The sequence below is a fragment of the Setaria viridis genome, chromosome 1, assembly GCF_005286985.2.
Source record: "Setaria viridis chromosome 1, Setaria_viridis_v4.0, whole genome shotgun sequence".
NCBI lineage: Eukaryota > Viridiplantae > Streptophyta > Magnoliopsida > Poales > Poaceae > Setaria > Setaria viridis.
The window spans coordinates 38,732,341-38,757,734 of NC_048263.2; the positions used below are offsets into that span (position 1 = coordinate 38,732,341).

The following is a 25,394-nucleotide window of genomic DNA, read 5'->3' on the forward strand; positions in this document are numbered from 1 at the left end:
ATGCGATGGGAGGGAAGGGCACTCGTCTCTGGTCTCTCGCCGTATCCCCCTCTGGTCCAGGACCGGGTGCCAGGTGCTGTTGCCCGTTGACGCAACGGAGTTGCCTGCGGCTTGGCGCGCGCTTCCTGTTGTTGACAACCAGAGCACCGTGCGCGCACGGCCACTCGTACACTACTGCAAAATTCCTCGTACTACTACAAGAACATGACATGGACCTGGAGTTGGGGTTGGGCTGGGCTCCATATGAGCAACAAAATGCTACCGGGCCCGGTCCAGTCTTGGGCTCTTGGCCCAAGGAAGTCTGCTACTTATTACTCGTCTACGCAAAACAAGCAGATCACTGCTCTTAGAGTTTTCGAGAGGGAAACAGCCCAGATCGTACGCTAAGGTCCCTAAGCAATCACTTAGTGCACCAATGATGGCATGGAATGGATCATGCACGATGCCGTGCGGGAGTGGCGGCGCGCATTTCTGCCCGATTTGCTGAAGCAGCTGGACGAAAACGGGGTGCCAATGCGAGCACGGGCATGTGTCCGTCCACCTAGGTGGCACGCAGTTTATTACGCGAAAGTGACGTTTGTTCGGTCAGAGTTTCAGAGAGTCCAAGTAGCAAGTCCCATGCCACATGAGTGCAGAACCAGACAGTGGCACACGACATGCTTGATTAGTTGATTTTACAATATTTGGGTCTTTTCCTCTGACCCTTCTTTGTTTCTTTTCTTTGTCATGCTGCATGCAGTCAAGCTCTGCCAAGGCTTGGGGTTGTTCAAGTCGGAACCGGCTTTAAATAACATGCAGGGACTTAAAACAGCCACTGCCATTGCATGCAGTGTAATGGCATGTCCAAACAGTGAAGGCGACAGCTGAAAACTCATGATTAAGCCTGCCTCTTCGGAGGGCAGAGAAGGAAGAGAAAAGAGTTAAAGAGGGAGAGAAAAGAACCAACCATTAGCCAGGCTTTCAGCTACCCTGACAGGAAGCTAGCTGGTTTGGACCCATCCAACGCAATCTGCAAGTAATGATCATGCAACGAGCCAAGAAATGTACATGCACGATGGTCCCTGTCGATGAACTCAAGCACGGCTGGATACTGCATTACGCAGTACGCTCGAGAAGAGTCAATTAAGCATTTAATCTGCGATCCACAGGCCAATCGCCATGCGAGTCCCCTTAACTCTCCCAGCTAGATCGACATGGCCACGGCAGGCAGGGCAGCCACCCGGCTCGGCCGATGAGCTGCGTGCTGAGTAGTGATCACTAATCAGCTACTCCATCACATGCATGATGCGTCCTCTCCAGCCTCTCGTCGTCAACATCTTGCAGCCTTGCAGGGGGTCCAATAGTCCATGCAGATGCAGCCTGGGCTGGCCCTGGGTTAATTACTCCATGATAGGATTTGATTAGAGCTTGCAGGACGTGTTGCGGCCGCGTTTATGGCGCTGCGGCAGTCGCAGGCTCCGGCGGCCTGCAAAGCGATTCGACGCGGTGAATCTCCGTCGCAGGTCGACAAGATCTCGGCACGGAAAAAGGTAAAGGCACCCGTGTCGGATCGCGGACTCAGGTTGCTTACCCGTTTCACAAGCTTTGATCGGGTCATCGGGCCATTTCCTTTCCCTTAATTATCAGGGGATCGGTCGACGCAAGTCAGCGACAGGACCAGACGTCGGCGGCGGACTCCCGAGATGCGCGGAGCTGCCGGAGACCCCTGCTTCTGTTGATCTGTTCTGAATTTGGACAAGAAAAAAACACTGCTTCGATAATGCATTGATTTTCAGAAGAATCATGTCATGTGTAAACACTATACGAATACCATGATCTGGTGGGGGGATGGTGATCCGATTGTCTTGTCTTCAAGGAAACCTTTTTGTTGCTGTCATTACAAGACATGTCAATGTCATGCCGTGTCAACAGTTAGAGTACATCCAACAAACATCAGCGATGAACTGTTTGCAGCCGACATACTGAGAACAACCACTCGGGAGCCCAAAGCAGGATTGTGTTAAGGTGAATGAACAATGAACACGCGATGGAAGCTTAAAACCAGCCGACATACACGAACTGTTCAACTGTAACTGGCAAAAAGTTATATGAAATCACTTGAAATAGGCAGAGGCAGATAGGGTGGTTTATGCGAACTAATGTGCAAATTGAGGCATTTATGGGCTCTGCGTGATGGATCCAGCGTTGTTAATTTAAGCCACGCATTACAGCTTAGCCCCTGCAAAGGTCTCGGTCATGCTCCAGGGAAATGCAGTTTGTTTATGAGGGACAGGGGTGAATGCAGATCCCAAGTACGGACCACAAATAATTGTGGAGTCACATTTGCCGTTACTAGCAGGGCAGCTCTCGATTAAGCACTACCACTCGGTATCATCGATGCTGCGACATGTTTTCAATCTAGTCAATGGCCAGAGTTTTAATATGAGATGACTAGATATCCTGAAACATGTCGGGGATTACCATCAAATCCAACAAACTGAACGAGGAGAAAAGGAAAATCGTAAACTTATTTGCATGCCCCCACTGAAATGAGTGCATGAAGAACTTATGATTGATAGTAACGTCCCTGGCTTTTGACCATTAATGCAAGTAACAACGTGTTAAGACCAGCGATTGTAGAAACTATAAAATCTATGATAGTGACCTTGTTTTCATGATGTACTGCTTTAATATTCAGAATCAGTGGGCTGTCGATGGCAAATTATTTGACAGATGGTAGTTGGTAGCAATAGTTTATTCCTGCAATACTCATCCATTCATCCTTAGGCACTGTTTAGCAGGATTCCGGTTCTAGAATTTTTTTGAATCACTTTAAGCTATACACTGAACTTAGATATGCAGGTACGTGAGCAGCATCTAGGTTAATAATTTTATCCATATATAGTTTGGACTCAATACAAATATTTAAATCACTTTATTTTAATCTTTAAATTATCGTTATTTAAAGATAACCATGAATTCTCGAAGATGGAGCTGTTTGGAGCCAAACGGGGTCTTATTGGGTCTGTTCGGCTGTACAGCGTTGCGACTGCAGCTGCCGCCGCCCGTATTTTATCTACTGTAGCAGCTGCAGCAAAGCAGGCTTGCTGGCTAGCTGCACAGCCGGAAGAAGCACAGCTGAACAGAGCCATTATCTTGCAGAGTTTTTTTTTCCCTTTGATCAAACCCAGGGAGAGTGATGGCCAGATTACCGCTGGGAGCCATAAGTTCATATAGTTGTGTTCCGCAAAAAAGTTTAGATAAATTGGGAAAAATAATTTCACATATAAATTTGTTTAATAATGATTTACAAGAAATAAAAGTATCCCAAAATTATAATGTTTTAACTAAAAAACTTATCGATTTTTAGCATAATGTAAATCCTTTTTCGGCCCCGGCCCACCCGGCAAAAAATCCTCTAGACTCAATCTTAGACACTCGGCCCATAGATGAAGTGAAAAGAAGCCCATATATCATCGAAGCTCACTGAATCGCGGGCTCCACCTTGTTCCTCCCTCTCTCGTCAGCTCGCAGCCTCGCACCGCCATGGAACCCTCGCCGGAGCCTTCCCCGCCGGTCACCACGGCCACCTTCCCCGCCGCCGGCGAAGGACACGAGCAGCACCTGTCTACGAACTCATCTTCCCTATTCCCACTTTTCCCCCTCGCCGCGTCCACCGCGCAATCCCAGTGGCTCTCAAACCCTAGCTTCTCCTTCGATGCCTCCTCCCTGAACATTCCGACTACCACCTCGTCGTCGCTACCGACGCCGCTAAGCCCCTCGTCCGAAGATGACGCGCCGCCGGCGCCCGCCCCTGCGAAGTACGACCTGGTGCCTTCGGAAACGGACTCCGACGATGACAGGGGATCGCGGAGTAAGGGGAGGGGGAGGAAGAAACGGAGACGGGAGAAGGAGCGGTATGATGGGGCAGCGGCGTCGCGGAAGGCTGGGGTCCGTGCTTGGGCTGGGTCAGATATGAAGCCGGCCAAGGATTACTACGTCGACGCAAAGGGCGACCATGATAACCTGGCGTTTGGATCCCTATACAGGTGTGTTTGATCATGACCTATTTAATGCAGCTCGATCCAATTGCTTGTTGTGTAGCGAATCTGTGGTGCTGAATTCATGGTTATTTTTGCCGTGCTGTTAGTTTGCTGAAGCTACTGTAACATTTACTTATGGGATAACTGTGTTAGATTACATGATGACAGGTGTGCAAACTGTTATGCAGTTTTGTTTTAGTGTGAAATCTAAGTTCTCATCATCAGTATAATTTGAAAAGATATCAGGAAGTAGAGGCCTGACCTGGGCTAATTAAGCTGTCCAAATTTCATTGGCCTAGTTATGAATTATTATAGTCAAATTCTGGAGTTTTCTCCACTAAGCCTAGTATGATAACTTGTATCTTATCTTCCTATAACGGTATAACCTGTTTGGTCCAGTCGACAGTTAAATGCTTGGCTGGGTCATCATTTTGATGTATACTTTATGAGTTAAACTATGGCTCATATGACTCATTCTATACCATCTTTGCACATTTCCTACTTGAATTTGCTACATGTAGAATGTTCCAAAATCAGGCTATTTTAAATGCTAGTGAATCAATATATCAATCTGAGCGCCATGTCTTGATCCTGGGTAACACTAGAACATGTTGATACGAATAACTGAACTTGAAGAACAATGTAACATGAATACTGTAAATTCCTTTTCACTACTGCAACAATCGATTTGATCAACTGTAAGACTACTATACAGTTAGCTGTTGTTAGATGTGAGAAAGTATCATAAATTTAGTGACTGCCACGTGTGATTTTTAAGGTATTTTCCTTGCACCTTCTATCACCAAATGATGCGCCAGATTCTCATTCCTGGACTCTTTGCAAACAAAAGTTAAGAGTTGCAATATCCAAATTATAGAACCCCCTTATTGGGTTGAGAAATGTGCTTTGCCATAGTTGTAATTGCTAGCAATGAGGGTAAATCCATAAATGCATAACATTATTGTTGATTAGTTGAACTTGTTTTGGTAGCACATGTTGATATGCTGTTCTATTCACTGAAGTCTAACACCTCAAGGAAATCTGCAGAATGGATGTTGCCCGCTACAGATCTCAGAGCATGCTGGAGGCACGTGGTTTGAATCGATCTATGTTTTTGAACCGGAGGTTTGGTTCATCACATATTGATTTAGATTCAGACTTGGATGGACTGGATAACAAAGTAAGAGCTGGGGGTCGCTACTATTCTGCAAAAAATGCAGTTTTTGAAAGAAATAAGGGTTTCAAACACCTGAAAGTGATGAAGGGAGATATCTCTGCAATGCTTGCTGAAGATTTTGTCCCCTTTGATGCACAATCAGTTCCTGTGAAAAGCACAACAGTGGAACAGGAGCTGGAGGAATCTTGGGAAGATGAAATACTTCGGAGGACAAGGGAATTTAATAAGATGTCTCGGGAGCGTCCTCACGATGAAAAAGTTTGGTTGGCCTTTGCTCAATTTCAGGTATTATGAATTTATATCTTTTTGTATATATGTTATCTCTTTTGACAAGCTACACTTATTGTGTCCAATTACATGTTGCCAGTTATTTTTTTCCACTTCATGCTTGTACAAATAGTTTGTCCTGACAAATGGCATTTTAAAATTCAGACTCACCACTAGAGTTTTGTCCCAGTCAATCTGTTACTCTTCTGTTCTGTAATTTCCTCTGCTGGTGAACTGCAGGACAAAGTTGCTAGTACTCAGCCACAAAAGGCTGCTCGTTTGCAAACTACTGAAAGGAAAATTAGCATATTGGAGAAGGCTGTGGAGCTTAATCCAGACAATGAGGAATTGTTGCTTTACCTTCTGAAGTCATATGGTGAGAGGGACAGCACTGAGAATCTCTTGGTTAAATGGGAACGAATACTTACGAAGCACCCAGATAGTTGTAAGTTGTGGAAGCAGTATCTGCTTCTATGTCAAGGGGAGTTCTCCAGATTCAAAGTTTCTGAAGTACGGAAGTCCTATGTGTATGCTGTACAAGCTCTGTCTGCAGCATGCACCAAGCTATGTAGGCAGGTTTAACTTCAGTGGTTCTCTGTAAAAAATTGCTTCTCTGTTTCCCAGAACCCTATGAACTCTGAAATGTTGTTAATGTTTTTTCTTATTTTTTTTCACACAGGTTAATGAAAATGTGGATCCCAAGTCACAATCTTCTTCCTTAGCTCAGCTAGAACTGGGTTTAGTGGATATATTTGTGAATCTGTGCCGATTTGAGTGGCAGACAGGACATCGAGAATTAGCAACTGGGCTATTTCAGGCACAAATGGAGTTCAGCTTATTCTCCCCTCCCCTTTATCTGACCACAAGTAGTAAGCAAAGACTCTTTGAACACTTCTGGAACAGTGGTGGTGCCAGAATAGGGGAAGATGGCGCTCTTGGATGGTCTGCATGGTTAGCAAAAGATGAGGAGAGTAGACAAAACTTGGCTGCACAAGAAAATTCACAAGAGACTGAAACAGGAGGCTGGAGTGGCTGGTTTGATCCTTCTGTTGGAAACACTGACACAAACAAATCACCGGAACCATCAACTGATGGAAATGATGCAGAAGACCTTGATGCTGAAGATACACCTGCACAAGATGATGTTGAATCCTTACTGAAAAAACTTGGCATCGATGTTGACGCAGAGTCTAATAGTGAAGTTAAAGATGCAGAAACTTGGAATAGATGGGCCTCGATGGAGTTGTCAAGAGATAATGAACAATGGATGCCTCTTCATGAAAAATCTGGTAATTTGAGTCTGTTTCAATTATTGTTAAATTTGTTTCTTTGTTCAGTTAACTCAATGCTAACACTGTATGCTCCATTCTGGGATAGGATTGCTTCATTCTGGTGATGTTCCATCTGGAGAAGACAATGTTCAGCTTTCTAGAGTAATCTTGTTTGAGGACGTAACCGAGTTCCTGTTTTCTTTATCTTCAGAGGAGGCCCGCTTTTCTCTGATTTGCCAATTTATTGATTTTTATGGTGGCAAAATTTCAAGATGGTATTGCTCTTACTTGTTGATATGCCATGATCATCCTCTTCACACAGCAAGAAATTAACTACTACATTGTTTCACTGGAGATGCCTTTTCTCCATAACATTGTGCATACATCATGCATCTAACTCAATTTCTGTTGGCATAACCCATACATCTAACTCAATTTCTGTTGGCAAAACCCATTCCTAAAAGCCATGGAGACCTCAAAACCCATCCATTGTTTGTGGTCAACCCATGTACATAAAAGGAACTTTACCTTTGCTCGGTTGGTGGGAGGTCTTTGCCCCACCCCCACCACCCAGGTTTGGATCCTCATCGAATTGGATTTGGATGCCATTGTTCTTCTTAATGAAAAGATACTTAATTCCTTCTAGGTATTCTCATTTTTTTTAAAAGTCTTTGACCCTAAAAGGTATCCATAGCAATTTACCATATGACAATATGGTCAAATATCTAGAAATATTCATTGGCGCCTCCTAATTGTTTTGGTCATGCCATATGCTGGATTGGTTGTTACTTGATCAAGAACATGACATAGTAAAGTGTTAATTGCTGCTTGTTTTAATTTTTTGCAAACCTTTGGCATTCTAAAGTAATGACATACAAAGCCAGCAACTGCCTTTGTATTTTTCCCCTAATTCTGAACTTTGATATACTATTATAGTTCAATGACCTGACTGCCAATTCTTAAATTCCAGGACCTCCACAAACAGTTCGAGTTGGCTTGATAGAATTTTGAGCTTAGAGACGATCACAGATGACATTCTCGAAGATCTAAGTGCTGTATCTGACATTGTCAACAAGAACCAAGATTCAAATAGTTGTAAGTTGGAATCATTATTGGGAAGTATGCACGACCTTTCTCAAAGACCTGGCCTGGCGAAGTTCCTCAGAAACGCGATACTGCTTTTGCTTGATGTTTTCCCTCGTAATCATGTCTTGGAGGAAGCTATTCTTGTTACTACCGAAATGTTTGCTGCTAAAGAGAATTCTTCCTCTAAAGCTAATACATCGCGGTCTTTGGCAAAAAATCTGTTGAAGAAAGACAGACAGGTATGATTGTTTTTCTTTTTGTTGTTTACATTGCTCTGTTGAGGAGTGTAACATGCTAAAAATCAGGTGCTAGTGCCAAGCCGTGTAATTTGCTTGCACAGAAGACAGTAAAAACATTGTCTTGTCTTTTTCGGCCAGCCTTTTTCATTTGATTAATTCGTAATGTGGTAATATTAAGTAATCTGCAATTCTGCATCATTTGATGGACTGAATGCATCCTACATTTTTGGAAATTGGAACAAAAACAAACCATGGCACTTTGGAGATTCGTGGCAGAATTCATCAATCCGATAGAAGCAATTTCACAATTTTCATTGAGTAGTTTAATCCAGCCTTTATCTTCTTGAAACTGTGAATATACTGACAATTCTTTAGGTGCATCTTTCCAATTCTACACATGCTATTAATTTTGTATTTTCTGAAAAGAAAAATTGCACTGACCAGTGATTCTTTTTTTCTCAGAGCATGCTGTGTCTTAAAAGAAAAAATGAACCAAGATGCTTTGGTTGGGATAATATCACGTGATCCCAATAATGGATGATTGTGTGAAATTTATTACTGTAATTGTTTTGTTTGCAGGATTTTTTGCTTTGTGGGATATATGGACGAACTGAGGCTATGCACAGGAACTTTGAACAAGCAAGGAAGATATTTGACATGGCGCTATTATCTACAGAAGCAACTACTGGGGTAAACTGTGAAGTATATGTGTTCTTAAGCAAGTTTGCATGGTTCATTCCAATTAAATTAACAGAACTTTGCATTTGTAATGTGCAATGCTGCTGGTGTAGCACAATCTGTTTCTTGAATGCATGTTTACAAGTATGGGTGTCTGCTGTTAATGTTTCTCACATTATGATTCCTTACAAGTATGTGTTTCTGTTAAACCTGCATGGCCACTTAGGAATTTTGTTTTGTTTTGCGAATTGATGCCATTCTGGATGCAACATGTTTTTTTTTGCCAAATGACACTTTATTATGGTAATATTGTAGAGTTTTGGTATTTGGATTGGAGAGATGGGTATGCAATTAACATGGGCAAGCTTTATTGAAAACCCAAAGCAACCTCTTTCATTGTTCTATTTATGGAGCTAAACAAATAATTTTGACTGGAGGAAGATAAAGTAATTTAAGTATCTTGATGCGAGTGTATTGTTTCATTTGTTGAACAGTTCATGTTCTTAGGGAGCTAATGCTGTGGGCATGTGGTCATCTATATCAGCAATATTGTTTTATTGGTTCCAGATGTAGCTTCAGGGCCAACTCGCTTTATTTTCAGTAAATAGTTTGCTTAATACTAATAAATTTGTGCTTTCATCTCATTCATGTTTTATATCATTGTCTTTGCTAAGCAGGATCTTAGGAAGAAGGTTCCCATCCTTTATCTTTGGTATGCTGAGATGGAGATAGCAGTGTCCACTTCAAGAAACAATTCTGACTCAATGCATCGTGCGATTTACATTCTATCATGCTTAGGGAGTAATATAAAATATGCTCCTTTCATTGGCCCTATTTCAAGGCCTCAGGTCTTGAGGGCCCGACAAGGGTTCAAAGAGCAGATTAGAAGCTTACGATCTGGATTTGCTTCTGGTGGTATAAAAGAAGAATCTGTTGCTCTGATATGCTCAGCTTCTTTGTTTGAAAGTATGACATCGGGTTATTCTTCAGGTCTTGAAGTGATAGAGGAGATCTTTCCTATGGCACTTTCAGGTCTTGCATTCTTCTTTGGCTATTGCACACAGTTTATTCATCTGCATGAACTAAGTTTAATTTATCTTTCTACAAATACCAAAATTTTGTAGCAGCAAGCTTGTGATTAGAACTTTTGACACTGTTATCGTGTTGTGTTGTACCGCATGCTCACATTTGTGTAACTTTGTATTGTTCTGTTTTTCTTTTAGATTAATTATCCTTGATCATTTCTGTTTTTTTTTGTTATTTTTCACCTTTACAAGTTTTTGTTGCCTTGGGATGTCTGTGAATTGCAAATTTGTTCTGTTTTGATGAACTTGCAATTGATAAACGCTCTTATTAACAACAAATTTTTTGTTCAGATAGCAGTCATAACTCGGAGTTTGAGGATTTGTGGGTGTACTACATCAAATTGCTTCAGAAAAATCTTAAACGATTGAGTCTCTCAAGGATCTGGCCAAGCGTGTCACAAGGAGTGCACAAATACCCGTACAATCCAAAATCATATTCGGCCATGTTAACCCTGAGCTATCTTTACAGTGTATCGAACAATCTCCGTCTCACACTCGACAAATGTAGTCAAAGGTGAAACTTGCACCCTTTTCCATGACAATTCTTTTTGTACCTATGTTCCAAGTTCTTTTCAGAATGCATACTTTCTTTGTTTTCTTTTTTTTGCCATCTTCATTACTTGCCTTAATTTTTCTCAATTTTTTTTCTTTTTGGGAAAAAATATTGCAAATAAAAGTGAACTTGTTCTTCCGTTCCAAGAAAATTCTAAGTTTGAACTTCTTTTCAGAGTGCATTCTGCTCCTTTTTTGGCCATGTTTATGCCATATGTTTTCAGACTGGAATTCAAAATATTTGTATACTTTGATTAACTGTTATTGCTGCTGTAAATGTTTATGCCTTATAACCCACCTGTAATAGTACTCCATTCTTTTTTTCTTAAATGGAAGTATATTTGATCTTGTGCGTATATAGCCTGCTTTTCTGCATGCAGCTTTTATGGGTGCATGCATTTTCTTTTCACCAAACATCTTGAAGCCCTAGGCGTTGTTGCATACATGCCTATTGACTTTAGCTTTTGTGTTTGGATGCAACAGGGACCCTTCCATCATCACCTTGCTCTTTGCTTTGTCCTTTGAATGGAGTAAAGCAGGATCTGACAATAGAATACACAGTCTGTTTGAGAGAGCTCTAGCTGATGATAAGTTGCAGAAATCTGTTCTGTTGTGGCGCTGTTATCTAGCTTATGAGGCAGAGAAAGCGTGCAATGCTTCTGCAGCACGACGTGTATTCTTCAGAGCTATACATGCCTGCCCATGGTATGACGCTGACATGTAGCATTGTAGTTTGATTTTGGTGTGGTTATGTGACTGTCTTTTCTTACAGTCTTCTGCCTAATTCTCGTTATCTAGTCAAATTGAAACAAAATTATTTATTGTTATGGCAGTTGATTTATTATATCTCCTGGTGCTGAACCACGAAAAATGAATCTTATTAGATGTTTATGTTTCCTTTTTCAACTGTTGATATCCGTTCAAGTGCATAATGCTCTTTCAATGACATTCCTCTATGAGAAGAACATGTTGTCACTGTTAATTTATGTTGCCACAACACCTAAACCGCTTATGAATTGCTTGGCAGTAACATCTTGGAGCTTTTGCCTTCCTTGCTTCCCATGTGTTTTGGGGAAAACCTTTTGACACCAAGTGCATTTAGTTTCATGCATGTTTCAAATTCTTTTGGAATTCTCTCATATTGACTATTACTTTATCTGTGGTTTAATTACCTTCAGACTCAAATGATAGTTTTTGTTCTTCAGTTTAGTTTCTATTGATTTAACTATAATACTTACAATTTCAGGTCTAAAAGGTTATGGCTTGACGGGTTCCAAAAGTTGAGCTCGATTCTTACACTAAAAGAGTTATCAGATCTCCAGGAAGTGATGCGTGACAAGGAATTAAACATCCGCACTGACATCTATGAGATACTCTTGCAAGATGAAACAGACACATGATTAAATGTTTCCCTGGTTTGTATCAAGAATTCCGGGACTGCCTCAAATGACATTGTGTGCAAGTTTGCTTCCAAGGTTTTAAGAGAGATTAGTTTTACATTGCAGACTTCTGACATTATTTCTTTTCGAGCACTAGGGGACTGGTCAGTCAGGAACCTGTTATCTACCATCAAGATGGATGCAATTTACAATGGTCAGCACGCCTTTATGACCATGTTTACTAGTTGTTTATTCAAGATGGACCTTGTTGGCTGTCACTCTGGTTATCTCATTTGATGCATTCTTATTGGATGTACAGAAGGGGCTTAAATGGGCCCTAGACAAGATCAATCTAGAACTGTACTGTAATTATTGTGAAGAAACCATAGCACAGCCAGCATAAGTTTTGACACTATGGAAGACCTGCAAAACTAAAACACCAAAAGCAACTGATCCTTTCGTTAACTATTTGTAGAGCAACTACATCCTCAGGCAAGCATTCATGCTATCAGAAGCAAACATCTTTTTTCTAGCCTCAGTCAATCATTAATGCTATCTGAAGCAAACATGTTTTCCTCCTATGATTTAGTTCTTTGTCATGGTTCTTCTGGTGCAGCAGGTTAGGGGGGCCTTGAAGTTTACTCGACTGTTCAAAGAAAGGCTTCTAGTGTGTAGCTCCACCTGACATATTATCGAAAGGAAGGGGAGACAATCGTGCTCAATGCTCATACACATATGGTCTTTTTGTTAAGACCCTCAAAGTTACACTGCAAAGTCAAAAGATTAGAGACTGTTATGCTTGGGTGGCACAAAAATAAGAGAAGTGGCAACACAAAGTGGACATTAGGTATTCCCCAAGGATTATGCCAGTTGGATCATCTACACTGCTTCAGTAATGTTGTGTTGACTGTTTGTGCGTGCTGCATTGGCTCTTCATTTGATGACAGTTGATTCGTGAGTTTGAGAGTTTCTGGACACTTGTCTCTAGCCATCGCTGTTCATGCGCGCTACCTGGATAAATTGCTGCTTCATGTACATGTGTACATTGATGTGGGAAATGCGATGGATCATTATGCGCGTGTGCCTGCCTTATAACCCAGTATAGGTCAGCCTGCATCTGGTTAATCTGTCTCTTATCCTGGTTCGGTTGTTTGCCTCATGCCCTGCTAGTAATGCAACATTGCAACAAACACCAAGTGGTGGACGTAGTATTATGATTTATGGACATGCGATTCGTTCAAATTTGATGCCTGACGCGTTGGGTTGTTGACTGCATGGATACCTCATGGCCCCAGGTGCTGCGGTGCAAATTGTCAAAGTTCGAGTTTGCCACCCGTCAGTTTAAGCTGCGGCTAATGCACATTCAGTTACAGTTGGGTTTTAGAGTAGACATAGCAGAAGTCTGCATTGAAACCCGAGGGTGTATTTACAACAGTAGCTACTCCTCTAACATGACTATCCTCAACAGCAGAGATGATGGCAGCTCGTTCAGTTTCCTAAGCAGAAAGGAGATGGTTGATCCCATCCATCAGCCTCGTGTTCTGATTATGGTTATGGTGCCCTTTCCTCCCGTTCTGATCTTGGTCAGGCTAACGACCGCCTTGCCGGACAGGCCTAGGCCGTGAGCCATCACGGCGGGGCCGCACGCGAACGGGCCAACGGGGTGCCGGACCGGCCTGGTTGGTCTCTTCAGGATCCTCTTGTTGACGTCGTCCAGCGTCGTCATGCGGCCGTCGTCTAACCCCAGCGGCTTGACGACTGCGAAAGGGTACAGCACTCCGACGCCTCTCTTCTCCTCCTCCCCTGAAAGATTTTCGAAAACCTTTTAATAATACCCTCAAAATAAATATTCACAGAAACTATGGGCTTGCTTGGTTGCACTTCAGCTTCTGGAATTGCATGCAAGCTGAAGTGAAAGCGAAACAGCAAAAGCTACTACAATGAAGCCTGCTAACATAAGCAGAATCACCAATACGTTCAAAATATTGCAATCTTGCTGCGTCTGCAACTGCTGCTCTGTAGCCTGCACCTGGCGCACCAGCGCCTGTCAGTGTCTCAGCAGCAGCGCACACATGCGCGGGCGAAGTAAATGATCGCCCACCGGTCAGCAGCTACCCAACCCAGAAGGCCAGAACCCACCTGCCAGCAGCGAGGGACAAGCGCAGCCGGGCGCCGTTGTGGCGGCCGCTCCCGCACCCGCACGGGAGCCCTCGCAGCAGCCCACACCGCCGGGCCGCGAGCGATCATCGCGACGCGCTGCCGCGTGGTCTGCCCCCGCATTACCCTTTTGCAGGGGAGCAGCGGCTCGCACGGCGGCGGGGAAGCGAGGACGACGAGGAGGGGGGACTACCACCGCGGCTGCCGCCCTAGCCGCCTCCTCTCCTCCCCCTCCGCGCTGCGCCGCTGGCGCTGGCAGCACCTGCGCGCTCGGGCCCCTCTGCTCCTCCCTGCCCGATGCACCTGCCCCGTCCTCCCCTGCACGTCCGAGCTTTTAAACTGGAGTGAGTGAGTGATCATGCCCAACTATTTATAACTAACGCATTTGCTTGCTACGCGGGCGCATTTAATCTGGGAGCAGAGGTGATCTGCAGCAGCGGCCCAGTGAATCCTGCGACTAATGGGCTATCTACCAGTCCATCAGTTTCAGTCTTTCAGAACTGGCGAGAACCAAGTACTAGTAACCACTATCTTGTCCGTAGCTGTTGTTGCCTACTAGCATCCCGCTGTCTGCTTCCTCTGCCATCGACTGTCAGCATCGGAGTGGCAAACGGTTGCTGGTTAACTACAGAGTGCACTCTGGTGACGATGACTTGATGAGCAGTGCTTATTTAAGTGACTGAATGGGTAATCCTCTGCTCCCTCCGTTCCAAATTATAAGTTATTCTAATTTTTTTAAATTCAAACCATTTTATGTTTGATTAAAATTATAAAGAGATCACAAAAGTTTACAGCACTAAATAGATATATTATAAAAATATATTTAATGAAAAAATATCATGAATATTAGTACTTATTTTATAAATTTAGTTAAATTTGAGATATTTTGACTCAACTTATTTGGACCGGAGGGAGTAGGGAGTAATAATGTAAGCAGGTAATGTGGCAACGTGTACGTGTTGAAAAGGACGTGTCGAATCACCTGAGACAAAACTGCAGCGTATCTCCGCCTCCGGGATCGTGGTATTCAAATCATGTGGGAGGAGATCACCGTCTCCGTCTCCGTCTCCTTCTCCCTCGGCGCTAGAATCCCAAAAGCTCTGCAAGCCGAGAACAACCGGACAACCGGCGACGCTACAAGTTAGAAAAGAGGCAGAACAAGACAAGGGCGCCACTGCCTTGCTCAGTTGCTCTCTGCGATGAGGCATGGCTGTGGCCAACTATTTTGTACGTATGTTTCATTGTTCGGCGCGACGGCGAAGCTACAGCTTTTTTCGGTTCGTTTGGTGAATCGATGTCGACAGTGACTAAGAGTACTAGAAGATGGACTTGCATAGTTGCATCTCATTTGCATTGAGGCTCTACTCTTGGTAAAGAAAAAACTAAGTAAAGAACAACATCCTACACGCACTGCTGTTCTATGATGGTTGCCAAAGTTTCTTTCATTCAGAGCTCAACTAACCACCAACTCTTTCATAATCTATACGAATCATCATCATCTCTTATGAGGAGAGTAATTAACCTGTACTAATGTACTATCTACAACTATAGCACTAGTATCCTGGTACGAGTACGTACGAGCAACGTACCTCAAGAAGGCACTGCAGGTCCTCGCCGACGGTCGCCGGACGTCGAGGAGGAGGAGGCGTCGCCGTCGCCATTCTCTGCCGCTTGCTGCAGCGGCCGCTCCAGTCGGCGACGGCGTCTTGCAGGTACCCACTGGACGCCTCCGACGAGCCCGGCGACTCCACACCTGCTGCAGGCACCACAACGCCGGAAGCCCGGCCACTTCAGCTCACACTGCTCTAGCTAGCTGCCCCTACCATGCCCTAGCAGGCCTAGCTGATCAAAGAGTAGTAGCGATAGATTACGCGTCGCCGGGAAGAAGAAGCTGGGCTCCTGGGCGGCGCCGCCGCCTCCAGTTCCAGCTCCTCCGAGCCCGAGGGTGGTGTGCAGCTCGTCCCAATCCCAGTCCCAATCCAGCGGAGGGAGCACGCAACAGTCGTAGGAGTAGCTGTCTAGGGCCATGGCGTGTTGCTGGCAGTGTAGCTCTGGGCTGAGCCGGGGCCGAGTGAGATGGCTTGTCATGGATGGGTTGGGTGCGGCGTGCTGGGAGTGCGTGTCCTCTAGCCCTCTTAAATAGGAGGCCCTTTTGGCGGAGGCACCAAAAGCTGTGTCGAATTTGGGTGGATGGAAATGGACCAAGGCCTTTGCTCTGGTATTTTCCTTTTTTTCACAGCGTAATGGAACTACCAGTCAATGGGAAAAGAAGTAGTAAAACAAACCAAAAAAAAGGAATGGCAGCAAAAGAGCAAAGGGAAAAGTTGCGGTTGCCGGGGCTTGTCACTGCCTGGGCCTTTCTCGTGATTCGTTATGTTTTGAGTTTGATTGCTCTCTACTAGCTCCTTTCCTTTCCATCATCCTCGGAGAATGTTGCAATAGCATGCATCAAGTGCAGAGACTTTGAATATTAGATTCACTACGTATATATTAAACCAATAAAAAGACAGAGATTATACTGTAAACATTAGTCTTGAGACTCCTGAGTCGATGACATACACAAACAATGTGTTTCACATGCATGGGGGTAAAATTGTACTGTACTTGTCTAGCCTAATAAGAGAGCTCCTAGCTTAATCGGTTGTGTTATTACCTACCAGTTGTCATGAAGTATTTTCAGTGCAAAATCACTGCGAACCATGAGGACGTGGTAAAATTTTTTGGGGAACTGGTAAAAGGAAAGTTGTTACTTGCTTCAAAAAAAAAAGTTGCTACTTGCTACGTAGTAGCAGTACCACGATCTTGCTAGTGGAGTGGTAGCTGCCTGTTCTTGATGTTTTGTTCGTATCCTCGTGCCGCAGCAGACGGGGGCAGCAGCAGCACCAGCAGGCAGTAAGCTTTAGCATCCTTTGATGAAAATCTTCGGACGAGGCCCAAAATATTTCGTCCCCTGTTCCTCTCTCTCTCTCTTTCACTGCAACAAGGTGCAGGATAAGCTTGCCCGGCGGACCCCCTGCCGTATTACTGCCACCTTTGTAGAACAGCGGAGCTTATCAGTTATCATAGCTCCCATGTACTTGTTACACCAACTCTGATCGTAGTAGCTCAAGTGTGGCTGTGTGGGGCATGGCTTCACGAATCACCAACAGTAATGGCCAAAGGACGATGTGCACCAGCAGTGTAGCAGACTGGCAGAGTTGGGCGAGATTGCTCGGATCATAGAGACAGTGGTAGCAAATACCAGATCCTCACTGCTTTGTAAATCTAGGGATGACTCTGATTCCAAAATCTTTAATCTGTTGGTCCATGGATAGATACCAAACTGGTATTCTGAACCTGAACTCACTTAATGTACTCTGAACTTCTCTGTGGAAAGCTCCCAGTACCCAAACTATCATTGATTGCCTTCCATACCGATTTGATAAGAGGAACTATTCTAAACTTTGTAAATCCCGAAGATCTAAAGCCCTCATCATCGATCCAAACATCTCCCGATGTGTATCTTGCATCGAGAGATACATGCAGCAGATTGATCGAGAAAGCACACACGGTCCAAAAGCGAGATCAAACTGACCTGGAACAGAAATGAACTCCTTAAAAGGGGGTCAAGAAAGGCAGCCAACGAGTACTTAAAACTGACGTGTATCTGTAACCCGATACGACTCTTTTTTTGTGTAAACTCATGAGGTTAGAGACAAGCTTGTGTTGGGGCGTGACCTCTTATCTTTTTTTCAGTGGAGTGCTCGTACTGCTTCTCGTCTTTACTTGGCCGTTCTTTTCTGTGAGCGGTCAATGCAAAAGCAAGATGAAAATTGCCACTCCTTGGGAGCTGCTTCCACTATCATGCGTGATGACTGATGAAAGTGCAGTAGCTGTTGCTCTGCTGCTTGCGATTGCAGCGCCGTAGGTATGTACGTTTGTGAATACTGCAAGAATAACAGCTGCTCTATCTCTAGCCTTCTGCGACGCTGACCATTCCATCTCGAGCAAACCTTTTTTTTATCTTCTTCTTTTTTTTACCTGTGCTTCTGTTGGGGACTTATTTTACCGTGGCCTTTACCTACTCTTGGAATGATTGGTTGACACGCCTTGCATTGCAGGGCCGTCCTATTGTGTAGTGTGGTAGCGTCCTATCCTATGCCAAGAAGGGATGGCGGTAGCGCGGCTAGGAAAGGCAGGCGTTCTCGCGCCCTGTGTTGATGCTGATGATTCATGTACTTATGTTCCAAGTGGATTTTTGTCCCCAAGTGTAAACTTGGTTAGTGACTCATTTGGTTTATCATTTAATATTGGCTCTAAAAGATTACCCTATGTAAATGCACTTTTTAGTGATGTGATGTTGGAGAACCATTAACAATTGATCTATTGGAGCCATGGTTCCTGAAATCCGAGGTGACGCCAATGGTCTCCGATCCTGAGGATAAGAACCATGAACAAGAGAGGAACGGAAATGGTGCAGAGGGCGCCAAATCATCACTGCCGAGCGATTTTACTGTCTTCCCGACAATGCAATCGATGTTAGAATAGGGTAGTAGCTAGCATGGAATTATTGGCAACTTTCACCTCCCAAGCGCTTTTTGCCCCGGAGCAGTAGAACGCGCGACTTTCCGAGCGCGCACAGCAAGACTCGCGAGCGGCAAAGCATGTGCGGGACACTTGGATCAGGCAGTTGCATCTTGCATGCAGTGGCCGGAAGAACAGTTTGTAGTAGCTAGCGGCCTAAGCCTAATACGCCGTATTGCCACTGCTGCCCTGCATTGAGTAGTCAGGCGTCCGTTCTATCAGGCTGTAGTACTGTTTTGTTGGACAACGACGAGATAGATTTAGTATTGCCATTCGCTTTCTACTAATAGCCAGTAAGTTACTATACATGTCTCCCCATGATCTGAAGAGATGAACGAATTCGCATTGGCATAAGCACCTGCAGCAAACGTCAGTAATGGGTATGACGAGCTGATGACGTACTGAGACAAGAACTTCTGTTTGCAATACAAATGGGAAAGACCCTGAAATTTCAGCGTATAACTCCTCTGATGATCGAGGATCACAATTCACAAGTTAGAGCTGCAACTGTGTGGCAGGAACCTGCGTATATTTCAGAATTCAGATCAGCAAGTAACAAGCCTGCGTGCAAACAAAATTTCGAACTCGCCAGCTGCTAGTTGTTGCCGAGGTACCGCACCACTCCAAGCCAACTGTTTCGGGAGCTAAAACTACAGCGAGATCTAACTGAAAAGCGAGACCCACAGCATTTGCATTGCATCCATCCATCCACAACTGTTGCTCACCATTGCCACCCCTGACGATGATTGGCGTCCTTCACAGCGCGGACACAAATACAAGCGTACCAGCTCTGGTTTCCTTTCCGGTGCCCTTCTTTATTGTGCCTCTCGCAGCAGGTCGCCGCGCGCCCAGCATTCTGCGCCATCCCAGCCATCACGCTCGAGCTCGCGCAGGTGGCGTGTGCCACGACCACGAAACGGTACATGGACCGGCACCGGGGTCGCTGGCCGTCGACAGCGTAGGGTGTGGCTGCGTTATGCCGCGTGCAGAGGTAAAGTTTTCACTGCCGTGGTGAAAACTGAACGTCTGAAGCAGTCTGAAACTCTGAACCACACGGCCTGCGAACGTTTCTGCAGGCGACAGTTGAGGTGGCTGCCTATCTTTCAGTTTCAGCAGTTGAGCACTGTTATGATGCAACGCTTCAAACTTGTACTGGTTGTGAGTTGTTGATGGCGTCGTCCGATCCGAAATGATTCGGCGAAGGATCTAAGCTGATGAGCTTTGGGCCCCGGCGGCACGGCGCTTTTGCTACGCCCGTTTCAAATCAACAGGTCAAAGAGTGTGGGGAATGGATGGTTGTAAAGATTCGTAAAGATGAGCAAAGCGCCAAAGCGACAGGCTTCGTCTGGAAGTCTCGGCCTCGCCAGCAGCCCCGGTTTGTGATGGACTGATGGGTCGCCTCGTCTCGTCCCCAGCTAAACTGACGTGTAATCCGGGACGGGCGCTGCAGCCCACTGCCATTGGCTAGAAGCCTGCAACGAATCGTCGCAAAGAGAGAGAGCGCCAGAGCGGGCACAGACGACCACGGCCTGGGCTCACATCTCAGCCGAGCGGCAAGCCCGTCGTCCCCGATTTTTGAGGTTGGGATCCTTGTCCACAAGTGGTAAGGTCTTGCTGATTCAAACTTACTACTTACGAGGCCCCTGGCATGCATACACCTAGCTGCGAATCGTTTGGTTCGTTCTCCTTTGTTGGCAGGAACTTTCCGAAGCTTTTTCGGCTCCTCGCCTCGCAGTTTTACACAGCGAGCGTTGGAGGATCATCGTCGTACCACAAAGACTTGATAAAAGACCACGAGTATCGGGCCTGTTCGCTTCAGCTTATAAGCCGGCTGAAAAGCTGAAACGGCTGATTTGTTGTGAGAGGAAAACACTGTTTGGTGGCTGATAAACCGGCTAAATAAGCTGAAGCGAACAGGCCCATTGCTGATCATCGAAGCTGCAACAAAAGTCAAGTGAGGCGACCCGGCGCTCCCGGGCCATGGGCTGCGGTCCGCGCGTCGTCGTCGTGGGCCTGGCGCCGAGAGCCCGAGAGAGCCGCGCGCCAGCAGGAGAAGCACAGGCACGGACGTGGAGCGCGCCGAGTGAGTTGGGTGTGAATTCGGACCAAACTTTTTCTTGTAATCAAACCATTGGCCGATATTACCAATGCATGACATCCAATTTTACACACAACCGTGAAGTGCCCGGCAACGACCCATCCAATTTTAGCTAGACATAGCTTTCAACAGGTATTCTTAATGCACAAAACACGTTTGCAAAAAGAAAATGCAGTACAAACACACACACACACACCCATACAAACTGTACAGAACAAGGTCATACTTGCTTCAAATGCATGCAGTCGAGATGGACGCATCAACCACGAGCCAATCTTTTACGAAGAAGCACAGCAAAAGCAGCAGAATTTCAGGATCGCCTTCTTAACCCCACCGCGTTTCGGCGCCGGGTTGCTCGGCCTCCCCCTCGCGGACTCGTCTCCCACGCGTCCCGATCCTTGAGCTCCTCCCTCCATCGCGAACGGGCAGCCAACGCAAGCAGCTCGAGCAGTCGAGCTCACGCAAGCGACTCGAGCTGCTGGCTTTCTCTACACCACAGCTTAGCTTAGCTCGCACGGATGCCATATTTATACACGATTTCCGTATGCCTTTTTACCACAAATGTGGAGACATTTCACGCCTGTTTCGGAGTACGAGCAGGAGAAATGCCCGTAGCACTGCGACGTGCCGATGACGCGGGAGATGTTAGATCCGTACGGTGCCTTTCTCGGAAAGGAGGTGACCGCCCGACCGTACCGACCAAGGAGCTAGCTTTTTCCTACCACTGACAAAAATGCACGGTAAGTTCTCGCGTTATAGCGTGTGCCTTCGCCACACGTCACGGCCAACGAGCATCCAGGTGAAACGAGCTCTGAACGTGCATGGAACATGGGAACGGTTCAGAAGAATTTTCATATGTGAGTTCTGAATCCGTGCACGATCTTAATAGAGTACTCAATCAGTCAATCTGTACTACATTACGATCGTTGACAACGCTGCTAGTGCTAAGCTTGCATTACAATCCTGCTGCTGCTTCTACGACGCAATTGTACGGGCGGTGACATCCGCTTTCCCGTCGGGCTGGGGCCCATCAAATCTTGACTTCTTCTTTCTTTGTCTTTTTTTTGAAAAGCAACTGCCAAGAACTTTGCGAACTTTTCGCGCATGTATTATTAGGCCTCGTTTGGGTACAAACTAAACTTCAGTCATGTCACATCGGATATTCGGATGCTAATTAGGAGGACTAAACATGAGCTAATTATAAAACTAATAGCAGAACTCCTAAACTAAATCGCGAGACGAATCTATTAAGCCTAATTAATCCATCATTAGTGAATGATTACTGCAGCACCACATTGTCAAATCATGGACTAATTAGACTTAATAGATTCGTCTCACGATTTAACCTAGAGGTTGTGCAATTAGTTTATAATTAGACTATGTTTAATACTCCTAATTATGTCAAACATCCGATGTGACAGGAAGCTAAAGTTTAGCCCCTACCTCCCAAACACCCCCTTAGTAGAGAAGAAGACCCAATTAAATCTTGACACTTGACCATACCCGTTTATAGTTTCACTCAACCCCTATAGCTGAAAAGATACCAATTAACAATGTACAGACACTCTAAAGGTCTTAATGTTCCCCCTCAACATGCCATTTTCAATAAGAACAAATACAATCGAAAGAATAATCATCATGGCCTCATGGGAAAGGATACAAGGGCTTTTGACATACGGATCAAACAAGATGTTAGCAACCAATATCTTCTGCACAAGGATCTTATCTTTGAGTGCTGCATCTTGCGTGGTGGATCGAACATTATCCAACATTTGGTTCGGCAGAAACTGGCTTTGAGAGTCAAATTGCAGTTACAAAATTGTGATGCTTCCGCGAGGAGAGATGTGCTTCAGCCCCTTGGACCTTGGTGATAGCAAGATCATATTCTGCCAAGCGGTGACTCGTGGCTGTGCTCATCTACCAACCACAGCCCATGATCACGGAACCGTTTTATCTTCTTCTCAAACCCTGTGATGTAGTTATTATGTATAATCACATGCTTGCCCTTCGTCTCCTTGACCCATGTTTTATTCTTGAAATATAGGCCTCCAGTTGGAAATGCAGACTGAGGCAAGAGGTACACATCAACCTGCACGCATATATTCTGTTATTAATAGTTGACGGCAAGGATTCATATAAATATGACCAAGGAAGCAGAACAGAACCCTTAGCTATGTGGCATATTGTTATTCATTTCAGTATCTGGACCACATCCATAAAAATACTTCCAGAAACAGAAAGTAAACTAAAAACAAATATAGAATGCAGCAAGGTTGTTGCCAGAAGACATACAGGATTTTATTGTTCAGACCTTTTATCAGAAAGGCGCTGCACTTCACTCCACTCCACTCAGAAAAATAGGGAGTAGTAACTAAGAAAACACAGCTTTGTATAACCTATGTGTGCCTATTAAAGAGACACTATACAAATACAGTTCCTTAGAAGTTACTCCCTATGTTTCCTGACTTAAACTGACAGTCCTAAATAAAGCTTTTGGTGACCTTTATCTTTTCTAATTACTAATTATATGCTTGTACAAAATATAAAATATTAAATTAAAACATTCTATCAAGGTTTTTAGAAGGTTGACTACACACATTCTGAAAATGACATCCATATGGAAACAGAGGAAGTAGAAGCCTAAAACTAATATCATGATTTGGTTACTCTAAGGTTGATATCATCCGATTGAGGCCTCACCAAAGTTGATAAATTATATTTGACTCTAGGAAATATCATCCAATTGTAAAGAAAAGTCACTATTTTTAGGGGAGATCTGCAGATGATATTGAGAATCACGTCTAGAAGGCTGATGTGCTTATTGTAAAATCTAGATGGTTTCAGATTTATTATTTATAAGCAGACATGTAATGTTACAAATTCACAAGTCCATGTTGCCTAATTCACAAATTCATAAGTGATGGTGCAGCCCCCATGGTGCTACCACTCGCCCATCACATGCACATCTTACTTTCATTACTCAATATGCGCTCTTCATTTAGCATTATTAATGTACAAATTAACCACACACCATTAATTAGTCCAAGAAGTCGAGCAGATAAATGGTAAGATCTATTACCCTACTATGCATATGATCAGTTCAAACAAATGCTCCAAAACCATAAAAAAAAACAACTGCAAATCATCTGTTTAGATTTAAGAATAAATGCAGAACATATGCTAGTACAGCCTTTCCTTTGTCTCCTTGCATTGTAAGTGAAGAAATTTAGGATAAACAAACCTGCCCAGCAGTCTTGTTCAAAGCCCAGTTGAAAGCTGGCTGATCATTTGATTTCCTCTGCTTTGACCAGGGCTGCTCCTTGAGCTCCTCGATCCACTTCCTTAACAGCAGTTTGGCACCTTCTGTTGGCCGGAGGAAGATCATGCAGCTGCAAATATATGTCCGTCCTTTCTTTCCCGGTGGTGGCAGCTCATGTGAATGATCGAGTGGCTTCACCTGCAAACCACAATTCCAAGTTCCAACCCAATAAGTTATCTTCAACCAAACCCCAATTGCAAACGCGGCAACTGCTCACGTACAGGAGTCATATCATCCATGAAGTACACATCGTGATCCCCGACGAGGTAGGGAAACGGGTCGGCGAGCCACACCATGTCGACATCGTTGTACATGACACTGTACCCCAGCTCAAGAATCTGCAGCAGGTGCCGTGGCCGGCGCGAGGTGAAGTTGAAGAACCCCTGCAGTCACAGACGGACAAGATAGCCGCAGTTACGCATGAGGACATTTCATCGAACAGCTCGGATGGAAGGATTTCTCCTCACCTGGGATCCAAACTTGTGGGCTGCCTGAGCGTCGGGTGCGGGGGGCACGAGGACGGCGTGGCCGGGCCAGGCGGCGTTGATGCGGTCGAGGGTCTCGTAGTCCTCGGCGATGACGAGCACCTGGTCCGCGCGGCCGGCGCGGCGGACGCTGATGAGCCAGTTGGAGAGGAAGGGGAGATAGGGTCCAGAGACCGCGGCGAGGAGGACAGTGCCGTTGCCCGCGGCGGCGGCGAAGGCCGCGGCCTCCTGGAGCGTGTAGGCGCGCCACGGGGAGGCGGGGACTGAGGAGGGGCGAGTGGGGCCCCAGGGTACGAGGAGGGCGGCGAAGAGGAGAAGCGCGAGGAGGGAGAAGAGGTAGGGGAGCGTGAGGAGCGGGAGCGGGCGGGACGGGGCGTTGGCGGAGGTGGCTGAGGGGGAGGAGACGGGGAGGGAGTCGCCGGCGACCGGCGGCTTCTGGTGCGGCCGCTGGTGGAGCGACATTGCGGCTTGCCGGAGATCAGGGGTTCCGGAGGTGGGAGTGGGAGAAGGGGAGTGTGGAGTAGTCGTACTGTATAGTCACGCGGCGTTGGCCGGTGGTGGTGAACCGGTGATCCGGATCGCGGCCGGGGGCGGCGATGGCGTGGTTGATTCCAGTGGCGGACCCACCAATAGTACGAGGTAGGGCGGCCGCGATGCCGACGGTGAGACCCTCCGCCGGCTTTCCCCGGCGGCGAGCATCATCCGCCTGTGTATGCTGCGGGAAGATGATGATGACCCACCGAAGTGGTATATGGGCCATTGGGCCTTAAACGTTACAGACGAGGCAAGAGTCACTTCTTTCAAAAGATTTCGACTTTTGACCATGAACCACGCAATGATTCTCTTAAAAATGAAGCAAATATTCGATTTCCTTTCAATTTAAAAGGGTGATTACATTACATCATGACACATAGACGTAGTCCACAGGACGAAACAAACATATAAATTATTATGATAATCTAAACAGCACACCTGCAATATCACAAATCAAATGAGGAGCGCACAAGAACAAACTG

The 25,394-nt window shown here is 45.3% G+C and overlaps 3 protein-coding genes across 6 annotated transcripts; 1 reads left to right on the forward strand and 2 right to left on the reverse strand.

Annotated features, from left to right (window-relative positions):
- Window positions 1-3,469: 3,469 nt before the first annotated feature.
- Window positions 3,470-12,835, forward strand: LOC117839703 (uncharacterized). 3 transcript variants are annotated; one of them, XM_072295555.1, is made up of 12 exons: window positions 3,470-4,028; window positions 5,070-5,484; window positions 5,707-6,042; window positions 6,146-6,755; window positions 6,844-7,012; window positions 7,708-8,062; window positions 8,642-8,764; window positions 9,418-9,772; window positions 10,117-10,339; window positions 10,861-11,082; window positions 11,624-12,248; window positions 12,373-12,835. In XM_072295555.1, exons 1-11 carry the CDS (start codon window positions 3,526-3,528, stop codon window positions 11,775-11,777), a joined length of 3,465 nt encoding a protein of 1,154 aa, XP_072151656.1. In that variant the 5' UTR covers window positions 3,470-3,525; the 3' UTR covers window positions 11,778-12,248; window positions 12,373-12,835. The 3 variants fall into 3 exon arrangements, with proteins under 3 accessions (XP_072151656.1, XP_034575995.1, XP_034576003.1); XM_034720104.2 differs by having other exon boundaries at window positions 12,376-12,835; XM_034720112.2 differs by having other exon boundaries at window positions 3,471-4,028; window positions 8,642-8,752; window positions 12,376-12,835.
- A 153-nt stretch (window positions 12,836-12,988) lies between these two features.
- On the reverse strand, window positions 12,989-16,444 carry LOC117839716 (uncharacterized). 2 transcript variants are annotated; one of them, XM_034720124.2, is made up of 5 exons: window positions 15,785-16,444; window positions 15,503-15,669; window positions 14,896-15,013; window positions 13,896-14,231; window positions 12,989-13,559 (listed from the first exon to the last, which is right to left on the reverse strand). In XM_034720124.2, the coding sequence occupies exons 1-5, from the start codon at window positions 15,999-16,001 to the stop codon at window positions 13,285-13,287; spliced, it is 1,113 nt and encodes a 370-aa protein (XP_034576015.1). In that variant the 5' UTR covers window positions 16,002-16,444; the 3' UTR covers window positions 12,989-13,284. The 2 variants fall into 2 exon arrangements, with proteins under 2 accessions (XP_034576015.1, XP_034576023.1); XM_034720132.2 differs by lacking the exon at window positions 13,896-14,231 and having other exon boundaries at window positions 15,785-16,435.
- A 5,592-nt stretch (window positions 16,445-22,036) lies between these two features.
- LOC117833448 (UDP-D-xylose:L-fucose alpha-1,3-D-xylosyltransferase MGP4) lies at window positions 22,037-25,138 on the reverse strand. Its single transcript, XM_034712964.2, has 4 exons — window positions 24,361-25,138; window positions 24,115-24,276; window positions 23,816-24,031; window positions 22,037-22,663 (listed from the first exon to the last, which is right to left on the reverse strand). Exons 1-4 carry the CDS (start codon window positions 24,838-24,840, stop codon window positions 22,454-22,456), a joined length of 1,068 nt encoding a protein of 355 aa, XP_034568855.1. The 5' UTR covers window positions 24,841-25,138; the 3' UTR covers window positions 22,037-22,453.
- Window positions 25,139-25,394: the final 256 nt, after the last annotated feature.

What these genes read in the sequence shown, in the direction of transcription:
- LOC117839703 (XM_072295555.1), top strand. Translation starts at nt 3,526, where the DNA reads ATGGAACCCTCGCCGGAGCCTTCCCCGCCGGTCACCACGGCCACCTTC. An exon ending in TGGCCTTTGCTCAATTTCAG is followed by an intron (nt 5,485 to 5,706) that starts GTATTATGAATT and finishes GGTGAACTGCAG; the next exon opens with GACAAAGTTGCTAGTACTCA. An exon ending in CTTTCCTATGGCACTTTCAG is followed by an intron (nt 9,773 to 10,116) that starts GTCTTGCATTCT and finishes TTTTTTGTTCAG; the next exon opens with ATAGCAGTCATAACTCGGAG.
- LOC117839716 (XM_034720124.2), bottom strand. Translation starts at nt 16,001, where the DNA reads ATGACAAGCCATCTCACTCGGCCCCGGCTCAGCCCAGAGCTACACTGC. An exon ending in CTTCTTCTTCCCGGCGACGC is followed by an intron (nt 15,670 to 15,784) that starts GTAATCTATCGC and finishes TGGTGCCTGCAG; the next exon opens with CAGGTGTGGAGTCGCCGGGC. An exon ending in ACCTGCAGTGCCTTCTTGAG is followed by an intron (nt 15,014 to 15,502) that starts GTACGTTGCTCG and finishes CTCGGCTTGCAG; the next exon opens with AGCTTTTGGGATTCTAGCGC.
- LOC117833448 (XM_034712964.2), bottom strand. Translation starts at nt 24,840, where the DNA reads ATGTCGCTCCACCAGCGGCCGCACCAGAAGCCGCCGGTCGCCGGCGAC. An exon ending in TCATGGATGATATGACTCCT is followed by an intron (nt 24,032 to 24,114) that starts GTACGTGAGCAG and finishes TGTGGTTTGCAG; the next exon opens with GTGAAGCCACTCGATCATTC. An exon ending in TGAACAAGACTGCTGGGCAG is followed by an intron (nt 22,664 to 23,815) that starts GTTTGTTTATCC and finishes ATATGCGTGCAG; the next exon opens with GTTGATGTGTACCTCTTGCC.